Raw genomic sequence first — 16,625 nt, forward strand, 5'->3', positions numbered from 1 at the left:
GCTAAGCTTCCCGGGCTGGGTCTAAATCGAGCCACCGACCGGTTCGTTCCGCTCCAAAACCTGCCAGCGAAGCCCGCTCGGTGCTATCGGGTCTTCCCATTTCTCGTCTGATCCTGCCAGGGCTAATCGATTCTGGGAGCTGCAAGGCTCCCCACCTTTACCCAGCCCCCTCACCATGGTCCCCCTTCTGCAGACCCGGGATGGGGTGGCGGTGGCGGGGGGGGGGGGGGGGGAGAAATAGCTTTTAGAAACCCGATCTGTTGTTTGCGAAACACAATCGCTTTTTTTTTTTTTTTTAAAGCGACAGGGTGTCTAGACGGCCACGTGACGAGGCCGGAGCCGGGCGCGCCACTGCGCAGTGGAACCAGCAGAGCAGAGGGCCCGAGTGGGGGGGGAGCGGGGGGCGGGGAGGAGGCGGTGGCGGCGGCGGCTGGGGGCGGGGGAGCGAAGGGGGAGGGAAGGGGGCGGGGGCGGGAGGCCTTGCGGGAGGCGGCGAGCCGCGGGCACACTCGCTCCCTCGTTCGGCGCACAGAGCACCCTGTCCCCGAGCTGCGCCAGCCGAGCCAGCTGGGCGCCGTGCTCGGTCCGCTCGCCGCGCGGGAGAGAGCTGCCCGAGACAGAGCCAGCCCGCCGGCGCCTAGCTGCCGAGCGTCCGGCCCCGGAGACCCTGAGTGGGGCGCGGCGAGCCCCCGGCGGCGGCAGAAGGACCCGAGCGCCAGGAGAGGGCGGACGGGGGACAAGGAGGCTCCCGGGCGCGACGAGGAGAGTCTCGGTGGAGGAGGCGGCGTGAGGACACCCGGGCCTCCTTGCCGCCGCAGCCGGGTCGGGGCGAGCAGCTCCTGCGGGGAGTCCCGGCGGCCAGGCGCGGCTAGGGGAGGGGGCGCCGGCGGCCCCCGCGTCAGTGAACAGCTTGCGCCCAGGAGGGCGAGAGCGCGCGACCCGCCAGGGGCCCGCCGCCGCCGCCGCGCCGCCCTCCCCCGCGCTGTCAGCCCCGCCGGGCGCAGCCGCCGCCGCCGCAGCAGCAGCATCTTCTGCCCCTGCGCCCCCGCCAGCCCCGAGGAAGTCCCCGCCGAGACCGGGGCCCCCGGGAGCGCAGGAGGAAAGACCAGACTCCCCTGAAACACCCAGATGCCGCGGATTGAAGCAGCCTAGCCAGAGCTTTCTGTGGATTAAAAAAATATACGATTTTCTTTTTTTCTTGGCAGAAGAAAAGGAGAGGAAGACCAGCGGGGCTCTGTAAGGAAAAAAGGGGGATGTAACTCGTGGATACGTTTTTTTCCACCCCTCAAACGTCTTGTTCTACTTTGTAAACATTTCTTTTTTTAAACCTTAGCTCCAGCCGGACGCCCCCAGACCTCCGGGGGTGCGAGGAGGTGGTGTTTTTCATTTTGGGCTTTGCCTATTTGGTTCTTAGATTTTTGAGAGCCTTCCTATTTCGCCAGACATCTCATGCGGGGTGAAGTCCACTCGGTCCCCTCCCCCGAGTCTTCGTGTGCACGGAATTCGAGGAGATCCGGTTACTAAGGATATAGAGGAAAAAAATAAATCGCGTGCCTGCTTTTTTTTTTTTTTAATTGCCTGTTCTCCCCCCCCCCAAATTAAGTTGCTTAGCAAGGGGGAAAGAGGCTTTTTCTTCCCTCCAGGAGCCCAGCCGAACGTCTTTCGTTTTTTGCCCCCGCGGATCTTCCATGTAGGAAGCCGAGGCTGGCGAGCCCGACTCTCGGGAGCCGCTGCGGGGGGGCCTCTTTTTTGGGAGGCGCCGACCGGGGTAGGCTTCGCCGCCCCCAGGGAAGCGGCGGCCGCGTTCCTCCGGGGTGCTCCGGGGCCGGAGAGCCGCGCACCGCGCGGGCCGCGCGGGGTGGGGCAGCCAGAGCGCAGGCCCCCGAGCCCCGGCGGGCGCCCCCGGGCCCCCGCGCGCGCCCCGGCCTCCGGGAGACTGGCGCATGCCACGGAGCGCCCCTCGGGCCGCCGCCGCTCCTGCCCGGGCCCCTGCTGCTGCTGCTATCGCCTTCGCCTGCTGCCCCAACTCGGCGCCCGACTTCTTCATGGTGTGCGGAGGTCATGTTCGCTCCTTAGCCGGCAAACGACTTTTCTCCTCGCCTCCTCGCCCCGCATGTTCAGGACCAAACGATCTGCGCTCGTCCGGCGTCTCTGGAGGAGCCGTGCGCCCGGCGGCGAGGACGAGGAGGAGGGCGCGGGGGGGAGGCGGAGGAGGAGGCGACCTGCGGGGAGAAGGGGCGACGGACGGCCGGGCACATGGGGCCGGTGGCGGCGGCGCGGGCAGGGCTGGCTGCTGCCTGGGCAAGGCGGTCCGAGGTGCCAAAGGTCACCACCATCCCCACCCCCCAGCCACGGGCGCCGGCGCGGCCGGGGGCTCCGAGGCGGATCTGAAGGCGCTCACGCACTCGGTGCTCAAGAAACTGAAGGAACGGCAGTTGGAGCTGCTGCTCCAGGCCGTGGAGTCCCGCGGCGGTACGCGCACCGCGTGCCTCCTGCTGCCCGGCCGCCTGGACTGCAGGCTGGGCCTGGGGGCGCCCGCCGGCTCGCAGCCCGCGCAGCCGCCCTCGTCCTACTCGCTCCCCCTCCTGCTGTGCAAAGTGTTCAGGTGGCCGGATCTCAGGCATTCCTCGGAAGTCAAGAGGCTGTGTTGCTGTGAATCTTACGGGAAGATCAACCCCGAGCTGGTGTGCTGCAACCCCCATCACCTTAGCCGACTCTGCGAACTAGGTAAGAAGTTGATCTGCGCGCACCCCCTCCCTTCCCTTCCGCTGGCGCTCAAGTGGAAGAACCCCCTAACCCCCTCAGGGCCTGTCTGTGTGTGTGTGTGAGTGCGCGCGCGCAGCCACCTGGATGGCGGGGGGTGTACATTCTCTTCTGGGAAGATTTTGGGGACAAAAGTAGAGACAGGACACGGGGAAACTGCAAGGGCATTCCCTGGGGGTTCCCTTCCAGGTTCTTCTCCTCTGCTGCCCCTAGGTGGGTTGTGGGCATTGCCCAGGCACGCGGTTAAAAATGAGTTGTCTTCATTTCCACATCAGCTGGGGGGGTGCAGAGAGAAGTGGGGGTCACGCCTTCCATGCACCCGGAAAAGCGTTGAGGTGTGTGGCCGAGTTGGATTCTGTCCAAGCCCGCCAAGGAAGGTTGGGAGAAGCGAGTTGTAGAGGCTGGAAGTCTCTGTGCCTTTAGTAAACAAGGAGAGTCACGTTGGGATCCTCCCTGGCTGCGCAGCCCTGGGGTCTTGGGGCAGAGCGGGTTAGGATGGGAGGCCCAGCTGGGTTTCTCATTCTCAAGTCCGCCAGCCAGAATGGAAAAGAGCCAGTGGTCAGAAGTTGGGTATCCCCAGCTTTTTCTTTTCTTCCAGTACAGTAAAGCAGAGAATTGACTGTAGGGTGGTCTGTCCCCTGCTTCTCTGAGCCTCGGCCTCCCTTCTGAGACCCCAACCTCCTTCAGCCTTTTCCACCGCTTCCGGTTTCTCTACGTCTCTGTGCGTGGCTGGGGATGTGCCTCGGGCTCCCGCAGATCCTCCCAAGTTCGCCAGCGCACTTGGGGCGCGTCTCCCGGGTGGGCTGGGAAAGGGGATCCCCGAGTTTTCTGCGCGCGTGTGCGGCGGGGGCGGGGGGTTGCGGGGTTCGCGGGGGGTGAATTGCGCCCCCGGCGGGCGGGCGGGGTCGGGGTCGGGGACGGGGACCGGGAGGGGGCTTTGTCCCTCCCCGCCCCGTAAACTGTGAAGTGCGCGGCCCCGGCCGAGCCGGTGCTTTCCAGCCGGGCCGGCGGAGCGCGGCGGCGGGGCGGCTGCAGACGTGGAGGAGCGGAGCGCCGAGGCTGGCGCCAGGCGGCCTCTTTTGTTTATCTGACAGCTAAATATCAAGGCAATCACCGCCTCGCGGCCCTCCTCCAACCCCCACAGCTAAGACAAACAGTTGGGCTGAAAGAATGCCTCTGTTATCGTAAGTTTCTATCTCTCTCTCTCATGGCTCGGCCTTTATTTTCTCTTACTTTTTTAATTCCAGAGTCTCCCCCTCCTCCTTACTCCAGATACCCGATGGATTTTCTCAAACCAACTGGTGAGTGGATGATTTTAAAAATATCCTTCCTATCTTAAGTTAGACGTGGAGCCTCTAGACCGCGGATCGTTCTGTCGAAGCAGCGGCTCTGGGGAGGCGCTGGGCTTGCCCCGAGGTGATTCTGGGCTTCCTCTGTTGGAAGTTTGGTGGATTTTTCTGTTTTTGTTGTGGCTGGGGGGTGTGTGTGTGTGTGTGTGTGTGTGTGCGCGCGCGCGCGCGTGTGTGAATGAATATCTCGGTTTTCTTTTTTGCAAAGGTGTTCCTTACGTTTTGTTCCTTTTTTCCTTTTTTTAATGTATTTTCACTCTCACCAGTGTTGGCTCAGCTTTAACACGTGGAATTTGATCCACGCAGAGTGTCTCCAGCGCCAAATAGGACAGGTTGCTGGGAAAATGCAGACCTTGTGAGTGCCAGAAGAGTCAGTGTGAAGAATGGATAATTTGAGGAGAGGGAAGACTGTTTCAAAGGGGCAGGGAAGGCTTCGGTTGAAAGTTAAGAGGTTAGAAAATCTGTAAGCAAGCCTTCCTACCTGGCCAGCAGACATGTTTTATCAGGGAAATGATTTTTCTGTTACTATGCCTCTGTGCCAGTAGGTTGGGACACTTTTCCACTCTAAAATAAAACAAAAACAAGTAAAGGTGACAGAAGCAGAGGACACCTGGAAGTCACTTCGTCTCTGGGTTTTCTCAGAATTCTTGAGACTACACAAGTTTTTAGCATAGCTCTGCCTGCCTGTTGCTTTGTCACTGGGTGGCGTGGGGCCAGAGCGGAAGCCCATTTGAGACTGGCACCAGCCCCATTGCGGTCGTCTGCTTTCAGCTGCTGGCTGGCTGGGCAGGGGCTCACCCTTGGGGCACACAGTGCCAGGGGGCAGCGGGGCAGCGAAAACTGGAGCTCGGGAGTGCCAACAGGGATGGGCCCCAGTGTCCTCAAGCCCCTTCTTGCACGGTGAGGGGGGAAGGGATTCACCCCCTGTGGGACTGTGTGTAACCTGGGGCTTCAGGCCCATGTCCTGGTACCTGAAAACTGCAACCCTTGTGACATTTTTGTTTTGCCAAGGTTCTGGGCGCAGGAGATGTGAAGGGTTGGGCCCCAGTTCTCTCTCGGAATTCCACAAGTCCTTCCGCCTCATGAGTTTTGACTGTTGGGCCTTTCCCCCCACTAATTAAAAGTTTTGCTGGGGCGTTGTCTTAAATTAAATACTTTAATGAACGGTGTAACCGAAGCCCGTGCTCTGCAGCCAGCCCTCCCGGGACTCCTCCGCTCCCTGAAGTCGGGAGGCGTTGCTGCCTGCCTGGTGCTGGGCTAACCACTGCCTGCAAAGCCCGTGATATTTTGCTTTCGATTTACAAAACACCAGATAAATGGTCATTAATGAGGAGATAACCGGCTCTGTGTATTTGTAACAAACATCACCACGACGCTCTGTTCTAGAACGGAGCTTGGCTGAGCTTTCGACATCGAGACCCAGTGTTCGTGAGGGTCGTCCTACAAGGGGCCATCTCTGCCCTGTTCTGGTTTTAACTTCTGCATCTTTCCCATCTGGAGGGGTTCCTTAAAGGAGAGAAAGACCATTCACCTTGGCCCCAGGAGTAAAGATTACTAGGGGTTGATAAATGCTTGTGGAAACCTGAAAGCATAGAAGGGAGGGTGTCATTGTCTTGGGTCTCCTGCAGGGACATGAGGATGAATCCGTTCATGGGATGCAGGCAGTCCTCCTGTCAGGCCAGGACCTCATTTTCTGTGAGTGGAGTGATAGATTTATTCATTAGCAAGTGTTGACATTAGGTAGCAAAATGTGTGTAAACAGAGAAGCCACAAAGACAGAAGTGTGCCATTTCCAAGGGGGAGAAAAGTTTTCAAGATCAGCCAATAGGAAGTGATTAGCCTGCCAGTCGGAAATTCAAACAGCTGGTTACTCACCCAAAAACGTTTTGTTTAAAACAAAACAAAACAAAAAGAATGAAAAAAGGAGCTGTTGTGTAGGGACAGGAGGTGGTAAGGGGCAAAACCACTCACTGCCCCCCCCCCCCCCCCCCCGCAAGAATTGTCTTCATACCCTGGCGGGCAGCCAGGTCTGGAAATGGTGGGGCTGGAGATAGGGCAGGTACCTGGGCCTTGAAGTCACACACACAGATGGGATGCTGCCCCAGGTTTTTGTCTTCACTTTGCACACGGGAGGAGAATACTTGGCTGGGGAATTGAGATCAGCTGCTTGCGTTCTTAAGCGTCTGAGCTCTAGGCTGGATTTTTGGTCTTGGGTGATTAGGTGAGAACCAGTTGAAGGTTTTACAATGGACAACTGTTAAAATCTTAGCCAGTCGCACAGCTAAGAGAATCCCTTCTGGGAAGTCTCCAGCTTGCCTGGTACCTCTGCGGCCTTTGGAGGAACTCCAGGGCTTAAAGCTGGGAGCTCCTATTTTGCTGTGGTTCAAGCCATCCTGGGGTAACTTCTAGACATGGGTGCCGGGTGGTCCCAAACCAGCAGGGTTTTCCTGGAAAGAGTTAGACATTAACTGAACCTAGGGGCAAGATGGCTGGGACTTGGGGCTATTTGAAGTCAAGAAGACTCCCTCCCTTCCCACAAGGGATAAGGACGTGCTGTTTCAGAGTAGTAGTTGGTGTATGGGCTGGGGCTGCTGAGGGGAGTGCTCTTTGGGCTCTGCTCCCTTTGTCCTCCGTATCATATCTGATGGTGCAGACGGCTTGACTGGTGGGCGGTGGGAGGGGGTCCTTGCTGGAGACACTTCTTGAGTAGGCTGGGGACCCAGGTGATCGGTACCCACTGGGTGGGTCAGGCCTCCAAAGCGTAGTTGGGAAGTCTGGGATCTAGCTCTGTTTTTACTTCTTAACACATGCCTTTTAACTTTTCTGAACCTCTTTAAATCTAGATGATCAAAGAGTGAAGAATTAAATGATTCATTCATTGGCTCATTAACTGGTTCATTCATTCATTCTACAGACCTGGTGATGTGCCTGTCTAAAAATGTGAATGATTCTGATGCCGTGGATTGTGCTGTCCCCAGGGTTCATGGGGCTTGTGGTTGGGGGTAGAGCTGGTACATTGAGGGTACAGCTGTGGTTGGCGGGGAGCGGGGTTGGAGCTCCTCTGGCTCTGGTGCCCCTTACAAAGCTCAGAACTAAGTTGACAGAACATCCAGGCTCTCCAGGAACCATTCTCTTGGTGAGAGAAGTTGGATCTCCAGCTCCCTCACCTTGTACCCCCTCTGAACAGCTTGTTCCTTGGCTGGTCCCCAGGTTTGTGTCTTTTAAGGACTGTCTTTTCCTCCTGGAGAACCCAGAACTTACTGAGTGCTTGGTAATGTTTAACGATGGAGGAGAGCCAGGAATGGTCTAGAACTTCTGTGTGTGTGTGCAGCCTGGGCTCTGGAGAGCGGTGACACAGGGTGGAGACCGAGACACTAACTTTGGAGGTCTGTCTTGCTGGAGCTTTTTAGTGGGTGAGGGATGGAGGTGTGTGGCCTCTTGGACCTTTACGAGCTGCGAGCACCTGGCTGTGTAGCTCGAGGTCAGGCTGGATGCTGGGATTGTCGACCCGACTACCCGCAGGCCTGACTACCTTCGGGGACCGGCGATGCCTGGGGAGGGAGAGCTGTGGGAAGGGCGAGATGAGCGCTGATCTCTTGGGCATGGCCCAGCTCACTGGGTGGCCCCTTGGACTGTCAGGGACGCCTCAGTTTACCTGGGTGCGGGTCGAACAGGTATACTTTGCTACTTCACAGGGGTGGTAGGGAGGCCTAATTAATGTTTGTAAATCCCTCCTGAGATCAAAGGCTCTGTAGAAGGGCAGAGCACCATTTCATAAAAACGCTTGTGGTTGTCGGTGCCGACCTGGCTTACCTTTGATCTGAGCCTGGCTGACACCCTGAATGTGGCCCCAGCTCTGCCCCGAGATGCTGGGCTCTTCCTTTGAAACACACTTGGCCCCTGGGACTCAGCCAGCCAAAGCTGAAGGAGGGCAGGGGGCCGTGGCCGTGGATCAGTCGTCATCTCTCACGGGGGTGGGGGAGGTGTGTCTTCCGCTTGTGGATAGGTAGGGCCTATCTCTAGAACATGGTGAAGGCCATCAAAGTAGTTTAGAAAGTGCAGGGTCTCCACCAGTTAACAAGCAGCTCCATTTCCTGCTCCCCCTATTGTTTTGCATTTGATTAAGTGTATCCTGTAAAACTGTATATTCCTGTTAGGAATTACACTTCACCCTGATAAAACGAGATTATACGCAGTCTTTTCTCTCTCCCCTGCCCACTGCTGCGGCGCCTGCGCTCCCCCTTCCCCTGGTGAGAATTTTTGAAAAGTTGTTCTTCCAGCCACAAAGAGAGAAACGCAGGAGCATGTGGGAAGGGAGGGTGCAGGGTCCTGGGATTAGTAGTTGGAAGGGCAGGTGGGAGAAGCCCAGAGGTGGTGGTTTTGGGGTCCTGTGTAAGCCCTGCTCAGCCCCCCACCTCTTTTTTGAGGGGGGAACAGGGACTGCTGATAAGCTTCTTGCCTCCGGGCTGCTCTTGACTTCGGCTTCTATTGGCCCATCTGGCCAAGTGGATCCAGTGGGAAGCTGGTTAGGACACACCCCGGGGACATGCTGCTGGTCACCTGGGGTGGTTGGGGGGCTGGAATTGTGTGCTTGGGTGACACCAGGAAGCCTCTTTCCTGAGCCAGCCTTTTCCTGGGGCTCTCTGGAAGTTTGGCATTGGCAGTGGTGTGTGACAGAGCTTACAGGGTCTTGTGTATCTTTGTTTCATGGCGTAATTAGTTGTGGTTCGGAGGCATTATTTTTTGGTTTAGCTGCTTGGAGGGAGACTGTCGAGTGTGTTTCTCAGGTAGAATTGTCATTAATGATCCTCGTGAACATTCGGGTCACTGTGCTGAGCACCCGAGGGTGACAGAGATGTTGAAGAGAAGCTTCTAGTCTAGCTAGGACAGGCGGGATCTGAAGGTAAACGATCAGCAAAGACGGCAGAAGGGAACTCCCAAGTGCTGGGTGCCGGAAAGATTTTATGGGAGCCGAGGACAGGGAAAGGGGAGACTTACAGACCTGGGGCTGCCCGGGAAGGACCAGCCCTGGAAGGAGGTAGAACATTTCCCCTCCAGCTGGGAGTCTTGAGATGTTCTCTGTCCTGATCTGGTGGTGGTGGCTTTACGCAGGCGTGTACACGAGTAGGATTCATGGGGTTCTGAGATGTGTACGCTTTCCCATACTAATACGTCAATTAAAAAGGGAAAAGCTGGGGTCTAGGTGGCTCAATTGGTTAAGTGTCTGCCTGTGGCTCGGGTCATGATCCCAGGGTTCTGGGATCGAGCCCCACATTGGACTCCCTGCTCAGTGAGGCGTGGGGCAGGGAGCCTGCTTTTCCATGTGGCCCTCGAATAAATAAGATTCAAAAAAAAAAGGACTTTCAGCCCAAGGGCAGTCTTGAAAAAGTCCTAAAGAACTGGGAAGTCTGTCTTTCACAAGATGAGGGAGAGACTGGTCTGTGGGAGTGGCGGAGAGGCCCCGGGATCTGAGCAAAGAGTTTTCACCCTTGATCGAACGATAGCTGGTAGGCAGACCGCAGTGGGGGTTGAGAACAGAACCCAGGCGTTCTTTGACCTTGGGAACTACCTGGTTTTCTCAATGGGGGATTTGCAATAAAAGAGAAATTTCCAGCCAGTCTGTGATGGAGCCTGACTTGACCAATGATTAACTGGCTGCCCGGAGCCCAGACGGGTGACAAGGTGCCGTGGGCAGTGAAGCCTGAGCAGTCCGTTAATAATCAGTGTCGCAGCAGGAGTCAGCTGCTTGGAATGTGTGGTTTCTCTTTAAAGCTGTTTAGAATGTGCTTAAAAATTCATCTTGGTGTTTTTATTTATTTGTGTATTTATTTATTTCTCTTTCATTCTCAAATCCACAGCGGACTGTCCAGATGCTGTGCCTTCCTCCGCTGAAACAGGGGGAACGAATTATCTGGCCCCTGGGGGGCTTTCAGGTGAGACATTTTCACTTATTTTTCCTGGCAGTTTCAAGACCTTGAAATGACTGGACGCCGGAGGAATGGGGTGGCCTGCTGTCCCCACGGGTCTGGGATTAATTCTCGCTTGTATGTACTTAAACTGGATGCATCCTTGTTGACTCCGGCCCTTGAGCTGGTCATCCTGTGGTCCCCTGTGCCTGCTCCGTGGATGAGGAAGTGAGGGCCAGCTGTGGCCTGGCGGGGTGCTGTTTCCTGGTTATTGTGAAAGAAGCTACTGGCTCAGGGGGGTTGGACTTGGCTGACTTGGATCTCATTAGTTGGTGGGTTTAAATCTTTTTCCAACTTGTCCTTAGTGTATTGAGCAGCTTGAAAGGGACGGATCCACCTTTCTGGAACTTGCAGAGATAATTCAAGTGTAGAGTGGGAATTCTGCATAGATGTCCTCCATGCCTCTGTGAAAGTTTCCGTTCCCGGTCTAGCTTAGTGCATATCTGTGCCTGGGAGACACAGGATGGAGGCCCTGCAGACTGTAGACCTCACAGGGCTTACCTGGGAGGGAAGCTTTTCCTCAGGATCCATGGGCTGCTGGAGGTCCTGGAATGCCAGTGCTGGAGGGTCACGGGATTGAGGGAGGGGCACTGGGGAGCCGAGCATCCTTGTCCTTGAGAGGCAGGAGAAGAGAGTCATAGACTTGGAGAAACTCATTAGCAGTGTAAGTGGGAAGCATTTTCCTCTTTTTCCGAAGACATCCGGTTTACACGTGATTTTCGCACCCCAGTATGGCATCACTGGGTTTTCTGAGAGCTCGCTAGAGCAAGAGGCAAAGTAGACTGGGGGTGGGGGTGGGGGTGGGGGTGGGGGAGAAATTCCACAGAGTTCCATGCATTTGTCGTTTCTTGCTTTGGGACATTGGTATAGGATCATGGCAGCTTGGATGGAAGCAGTAGAATTTATCTCCAGGGGGTACTGGTGTACCCCCTTCTGTGAGGTGACCTCTGGGAGTCAGGTGCTGCTTCCATGCCACGGTCATGCTCAGCTCATCCCGGCCAGACCCTCCTAGGCTCTCCCCGGGAATCGAGCTTGGAGGACGCCTTTAGGAAGACCCTTGTTTGTTTTTATTTCAGCGCAGTATATACTCTGACTGTTGTCTGGGACTGGAGGGTTTTGTTTACACAAAACTCCTAATGAGGAGTGAGCAGGAAGGAGAGGGGGACTCGGAGAGGGGGCGGGGCTGCAGGCAGGAGGACGGGGCTGGACCGCAGCCGTGAAGCGTGAAGCGGGGAACACTTGGAACTTGCAGGAACGTGTGAACTGCGTCTTCTCTGCTTTCTAAGACTGAGAAAGTTCCTGCAAGAAAGAAGGCCAGGAAGAGGAGAGAGGCTCTGGGCAAAAGAACACGCTCAGGATGTTGTTAGATGGGATTATTTTTTCGATCTTGAGCGTGTAGGGAGGATCCCCAGCCCCTTCGAACCACATGAAATAAGCAAGGGAAGTGGTAGCTTTTGAAAGGGGGGGCTTTTCGGAAGGGTTGTCTCATTGATAACATCTTGTCTGTCTCCTCTGCTGGGGGAAGTGACGACACCAGCCCAAGCTTCTCCTCCCTTGGCCCAAGAGCCAAATGACAGCACAGCATGCCCCAGGCAGCCCTGTCGGAGATGGGTGGGCGCTTGACTTCACGTTCCCAAAGCCCTCCCCAAACGGGGGAAGGGGTGTGTGGGTAAAACAGTGACTTAACTGCTGTCCCCATCCCTACCCCCTAAGGTAATTGCAACCATTTAGATCACTAAGCTGCTAGGGAGGAGTGGTTGTCTCTGAAGGGATCCAATGGTTTAACCAAACTGCAAAAGGAAAAAGACCAGGGGGCCCCCACATGAAAGAGCATTTGTTTTGAATTTTAGCTCTTAATTTACTAATTCCCAAGGCTTCAAAGTTTGAGCTCTTTCTTCTTTCCGTTCAGAGTTGCAGCAGTTTATTAATAATGTGCTGTGTGGGGAAATTGAAGAAACCTGATTTTTGGGTTGGTGCCCAGTGGTTTGGGGGTGGCAGGAGGGGAGGTGATGGGCACGGAGAAAGCCCGGAGCTATGCCCTTTGGAGCGAGAGTGCCTCCTAAAAGATGATTTAATGGCCGGGGTCCAGGGTGAGGGTTTTGCAGATGGAGGGAGCCCAAACGTCCTCCTTCCCAAGTTGATGTTTCCATCAGGGGAGGGGGGCGGCCTGGGTGTGTCCACCTTGGAGGATGAGGCTGGTGGGGGCTGTGGCGGCGGCGTGGCCTAATGGGGCAGGGCCCGTGGCCAAGTGGGACGAGGCTTCCCAAGGGAAGGGGTCAGCAGAGGCTGGAGGGTGGGAGCCTGCTTTGGGAAGCGGGGCAAGCGGCAGTCAAGGTGGGGAGCGGTGAAAGCGGCCACCAGGATCTGCCCCCTCCTCCCCCTTGAAATAACCTCTGTGAGTGTGTCTTTCACAGGCCCTGTGTGCTGTTTTCCTTCCTGTCCTGCCCTGGCTGAGAGCAGGCTTCATGAATGGGGCTCAGTTTAGGGTGGGAGGAAGGTCGGGAGCGGGAGCCAGAGCTTGATTCTCTTGGCAAGGGAAGAAGGGAAAGGAAAAACAGCCACATGTGAAAATGTGGTGCCTCAGAGGTTGGGGTGGGGGTGTGCTCAAAGGCATTCCCTCCTGAACTGCTGGGGTGACTCCGAGGCTGGCCCTTCCCTCTCCTGCGGGGAAGGGGAGTGGGTGGCTGGGAGCCCTGGGCGCAGGCCCGCTGCCTGCATTTGGAATCCAGCCTTGCAGCTTGGGTCTGGCCGGGGAGGCGATGGGCCCAGGCCTTCGGGACTTCGCAGTGAAACACGCCCCACCCCTGCAAGTTTCCTCAGTCTGGGAAAACGGCACATTTTTAGAAGGCTGGGACTTGGCTCCAGGAGATTGTACTTTCATTTCTGACAGCCGGCTCTCTGAGACAGATGGATTGCTGGGTGCATGGTTTTGCGTGTGTGCGTGTGCGTGTGGCAGACGTACAGATAGATGACTGTGCACCGGCGCATAAGCAGGCCGGGGTCCCCAGGCAGGCTGTGGGAGAGGCCTGGCTTCCTTCCTCTCACCTGGGGTAGGTGGATGGCAGAGCAGCTTTTCCACGAGGATATGCGCTTTGGGGGTGGGGGGGTTGTTTGTGGATTGGTTCTGGGCCCTGATTTGGCAGCCCCGAGTTCAGTTGTGTGTGTGGTGCCTTTTGAAAGGCATGGAACTTCAGAGTGGGCCTTTGCTGCTGGAGCAGGTCCTGGCCTGGTGAGGACCCGCCTGGGAAGGACCATCCTGGGAGAGGTCTGATGCAGAGGGGAAGCTTCTAGGTTTGGCCCGGTGGTGGAAGCGGGAGGATTTTGCTCCCAGAGCTTTGCCTGTATCACTGGTAATCAAAAGCATGTGCTAGAAGCTGCCATCTTTGCAGTCTTTCTGTCTGGAGTTCCCTGTGGGGTTTTCCCTTCAGCTCATCTGTCCTGTTCTGGGTGGGTTGGAGGAACACCGTCTCTCTCACCTGCAGGTTCTGGGCCATTCAGCTGTAGGACCCGTCCTCCGTCGTCCTCCCTGTACGTTCTCTTGTCTGGAGCTGGCCTTAGTTGGGGCTGGGATTGGAGGCTAGCAGTTTGTAGTTATATAAACTTTAGAGAGATGCCACCATGGAATTCAAGGAAGGAGGTGGAGGGCAATGCTGATGTGGTACTGATGTGTCTTGAGGGGTTGGGACTGCGGTTGAGGGAGCCCCAACTCCTGGCTGTTCAGAGTCATGCTTATTGGAGAGACATGGTCCCACCAGCCCAGGGGAGGGCCTTAAGAACAATGTATTAGGGGCGCCTGGGTGGCTCGGTGGGTTGGGCCGCTGCCTTCGGCTCAGGTCATGATCTCAGGGTCCTGGGATCGAGTCCCGCATTGGGCTCTCAGCTCAGCAGGGAGCCTGCTTCCCTCTCCCTCTCTCTCTGCCTGCTTGTGATCTCTGTCAAATAAATAAATAAAACCTTTGGGGAAAAAAAAAAGAACCATGTATTAAAAAACAAAACAAAACAAATACCATGTATGGCTTCTCGTTCCCACTTCTGGGTGATGGGAGTGTCCTTAGGTCAGTGGGCACTCCTGGAACTTCTCTCTTCCTTCTCTCTGATCCCTGCTGGCATCTGTGATCGCTACAGAGAAAGAAGTCTTCAAAATTAGCTGTATATAATCTGGAAATGTGCTCTGGCTCAGTCCATGGTCAACTTCGGTTCAAACCAAGTAACTTAGGAAAGATGATTCCATCTTGTTTCTAAGCAAAGTTCATCAGCTCCGTGGGAACAGTTATTTACTGTCCAGCTTGGAATGGTGATGGCACACTGGGGATCTGGACCTGGGTGCCTGTCTGTTTTTCATGTCCCCTTCCTCTGTCTGTTTTTCATGTCCCCTTCCTGCTGGGAACAAGCAGCTTGTGGTTTCACTGAGGTCTCTAATGCCAGGGGTGGTGGTGGAGAAGGAGGGCTGAGCTCATCCAAGCAGGCTTTTGGGGGAGTCAGCTGTACCAGCATATGGGACTGTGAGTGCGCTCCTTGCCTACTCACTCTTACCCCCAGGTCCAGACAGTCTGGAACTCTAGGGACCCAGCCCACAGCTCCCTAAATGCCAGTGTAATGAGTCGGGCCTGGACCAGCTCACCTGGTGCACACCCACTCCCCTGTGAAGACCAGTCCTGGACAGCAGCTCAGGCATCTGCAATGCTTGGGGCCATGCTCTCAGCCCTGGATGTGTGTTCATTCATGAAATCCCCTTTGTCAGGGAAAGAATGAGGTAGGCAGGCAGGGGTTAAGTGCAGGGAGAAAAGTTCTCTGGAGCAAATCTGAGCTGCTCTCCTGGCCAGAACTAGACGGGCTTCAGCCTCCTGCATTCTGTCACCAAGGCAGAACAGGGCCTCCTAACAAAGAAGGAGAGGGCCAGGTGAGGGCCAGTTTCCAGGGTCAGGTCCTGCTGTAGTCTAGCACATGAGATCTCACCGCCCTCCTTGGAGCTTTCCTTAGCAGAGCCTGGCTGTAGCTGGGTGGATTTCTAGACCTGTTGGGGGCGGGGGGCTCTGTGGCAAGCTCCAAGCCAGTAGGACAACGGAAAGGGACGAAATGCCAAAGTCATGCTCAAGTTTGGCTTCCTTTGCATTTATTGTTGTCGCTGTCGCTGTCCCGAAATCCAGCTCTTGCCAGTGCGCCGTGACGGCCAGGCTGAGCCGTGCGCTTCAGTCTGGGCTTGGAACCCACAGCGGCAACTGTAAAGCAGGTGGGGGGACACAAGGCCTAGGGTGGTGGTCCCAGACTTTCCTGCGTGTTAGACACCCTGGGATCTTCTGCATCACGGTGTGCGGGTGGGCTTCCAGGATGTGGAGCTCACCAGGTGCTGACACGTTGAGGAAGCCCTGGGACGAGGGGCAGAGAGATCTGTGTTCCTACGGTGGCGGGGGGGGGGGGGGGGGGGGGGAACTTTTGTGGCTTCTCTTGGTGGCCACACAGGTGTCATTCTCTCTAGCGAAGAATTTGAGTATCTCACTGAATGAACCTCTTCTCAAATAGGATTTTTGCTTGATGAGAAGCTTGACAAGGTGTGTTAATTTGGCACCTTCCTCCAGCTGATTTCTGCCCTTTAATGAGATTGTAAAAGTGGCCCGTGGGACAGAGTTCCATTTTGGGGTGAAAAGAATGTTCTGGAACCATGTACGTACTGCTGATGCTTACATAACTCTGGTAATGCACTTTGTCACTAACGGTACATTTTATGTTACATGTATTTTACCCCAATTTTTAAAAGTAGTGACCTGTGGTCACTTTTAAATGCATGCTGATACTTGGATAATCAAGAACGGCGATTCCAGAGAATAAAAATGGGAAAACTTGTGTTAGGTACCTGGGAGCTACTGTTGACAAGCACTTGTTCCCAGAGCACCTCTGAGGTCTCCTAGGTTGAGGGGCTCCCGTGGACGGGCCTGTCTTCTCTAACTAACTCTTTAACTCCCTGAAGAAGTGGGGAGAAGCAGGCACTTCTCAGTGTTGTTTTTTTCTTTTTCTTTTTCTTTTTTTTTGACCTTCCCTTTTCCATGTGGGTCGCAGAAATGAGAGGCAGGAAAATTCCCTGTGGTTCTTTCCGAGCCTGACCTTTTTGCAAGGGAAGTGAGTGCCCTTGTTTCCTCTCTGCCTCAGATAGTATTTTCCCCCCAGGTCTACCTAGCCTGGTTCCCTGCTGCCCGGCCAGCCCAGGGATTGGAAACCAAGTAGATGCTGGGGCTGTCCCCATCCCCCAAAGCCTGGGACCCCGATCTGTGTGACATCCCCACTGAGGTTATAGGGCTTCAGAGGGAGGCGGGTGACTTGCCCCGGGGGCCCTCCCTTTGCAGGAGCCTCGTGAAAGGTTACTGTACATCACGGCCACTGGGAGGTCACTCCTGGTCCTACCATCTTCCTTGCGCGGGATTGAATGGCTAGCCCAGAGTCTGGCCGGGTGCCTACTGTCACAGAGAGGCTTCCTCTCGGGGCTATTTTCAGCGGGAAGATATTATTAACAGCTGAGGTCCAGTTCTCAATTTAGTGGCTAACATACCAAGAA

The 16,625-nt window shown here is 55.8% G+C and overlaps 1 protein-coding gene across 1 annotated transcript in view; it reads left to right on the forward strand.

Moving 5' to 3' along the window:
* Positions 1-513: 513 nt before the first annotated feature.
* SMAD7 (SMAD family member 7) overlaps positions 514-16,625 on the forward strand; it is a 29,759-nt gene continuing 13,647 nt past the window's right edge. The window contains exons 1-3 of the mRNA XM_032882547.1: positions 514-2,727; positions 4,011-4,064; positions 9,971-10,045. Coding sequence (XP_032738438.1) covers positions 1,944-2,727; positions 4,011-4,064; positions 9,971-10,045 — 913 coding nt within the window. The 5' untranslated portion in view covers positions 514-1,943. The remainder of the gene's footprint in view (positions 2,728-4,010; positions 4,065-9,970; positions 10,046-16,625) is intronic.

The sequence above is a fragment of the Lontra canadensis genome, unplaced genomic scaffold (genome assembly GCF_010015895.1).
Source record: "Lontra canadensis isolate GAN:19392208 unplaced genomic scaffold, GSC_riverotter_1.0 scaffold82, whole genome shotgun sequence".
NCBI lineage: Eukaryota > Metazoa > Chordata > Mammalia > Carnivora > Mustelidae > Lontra > Lontra canadensis.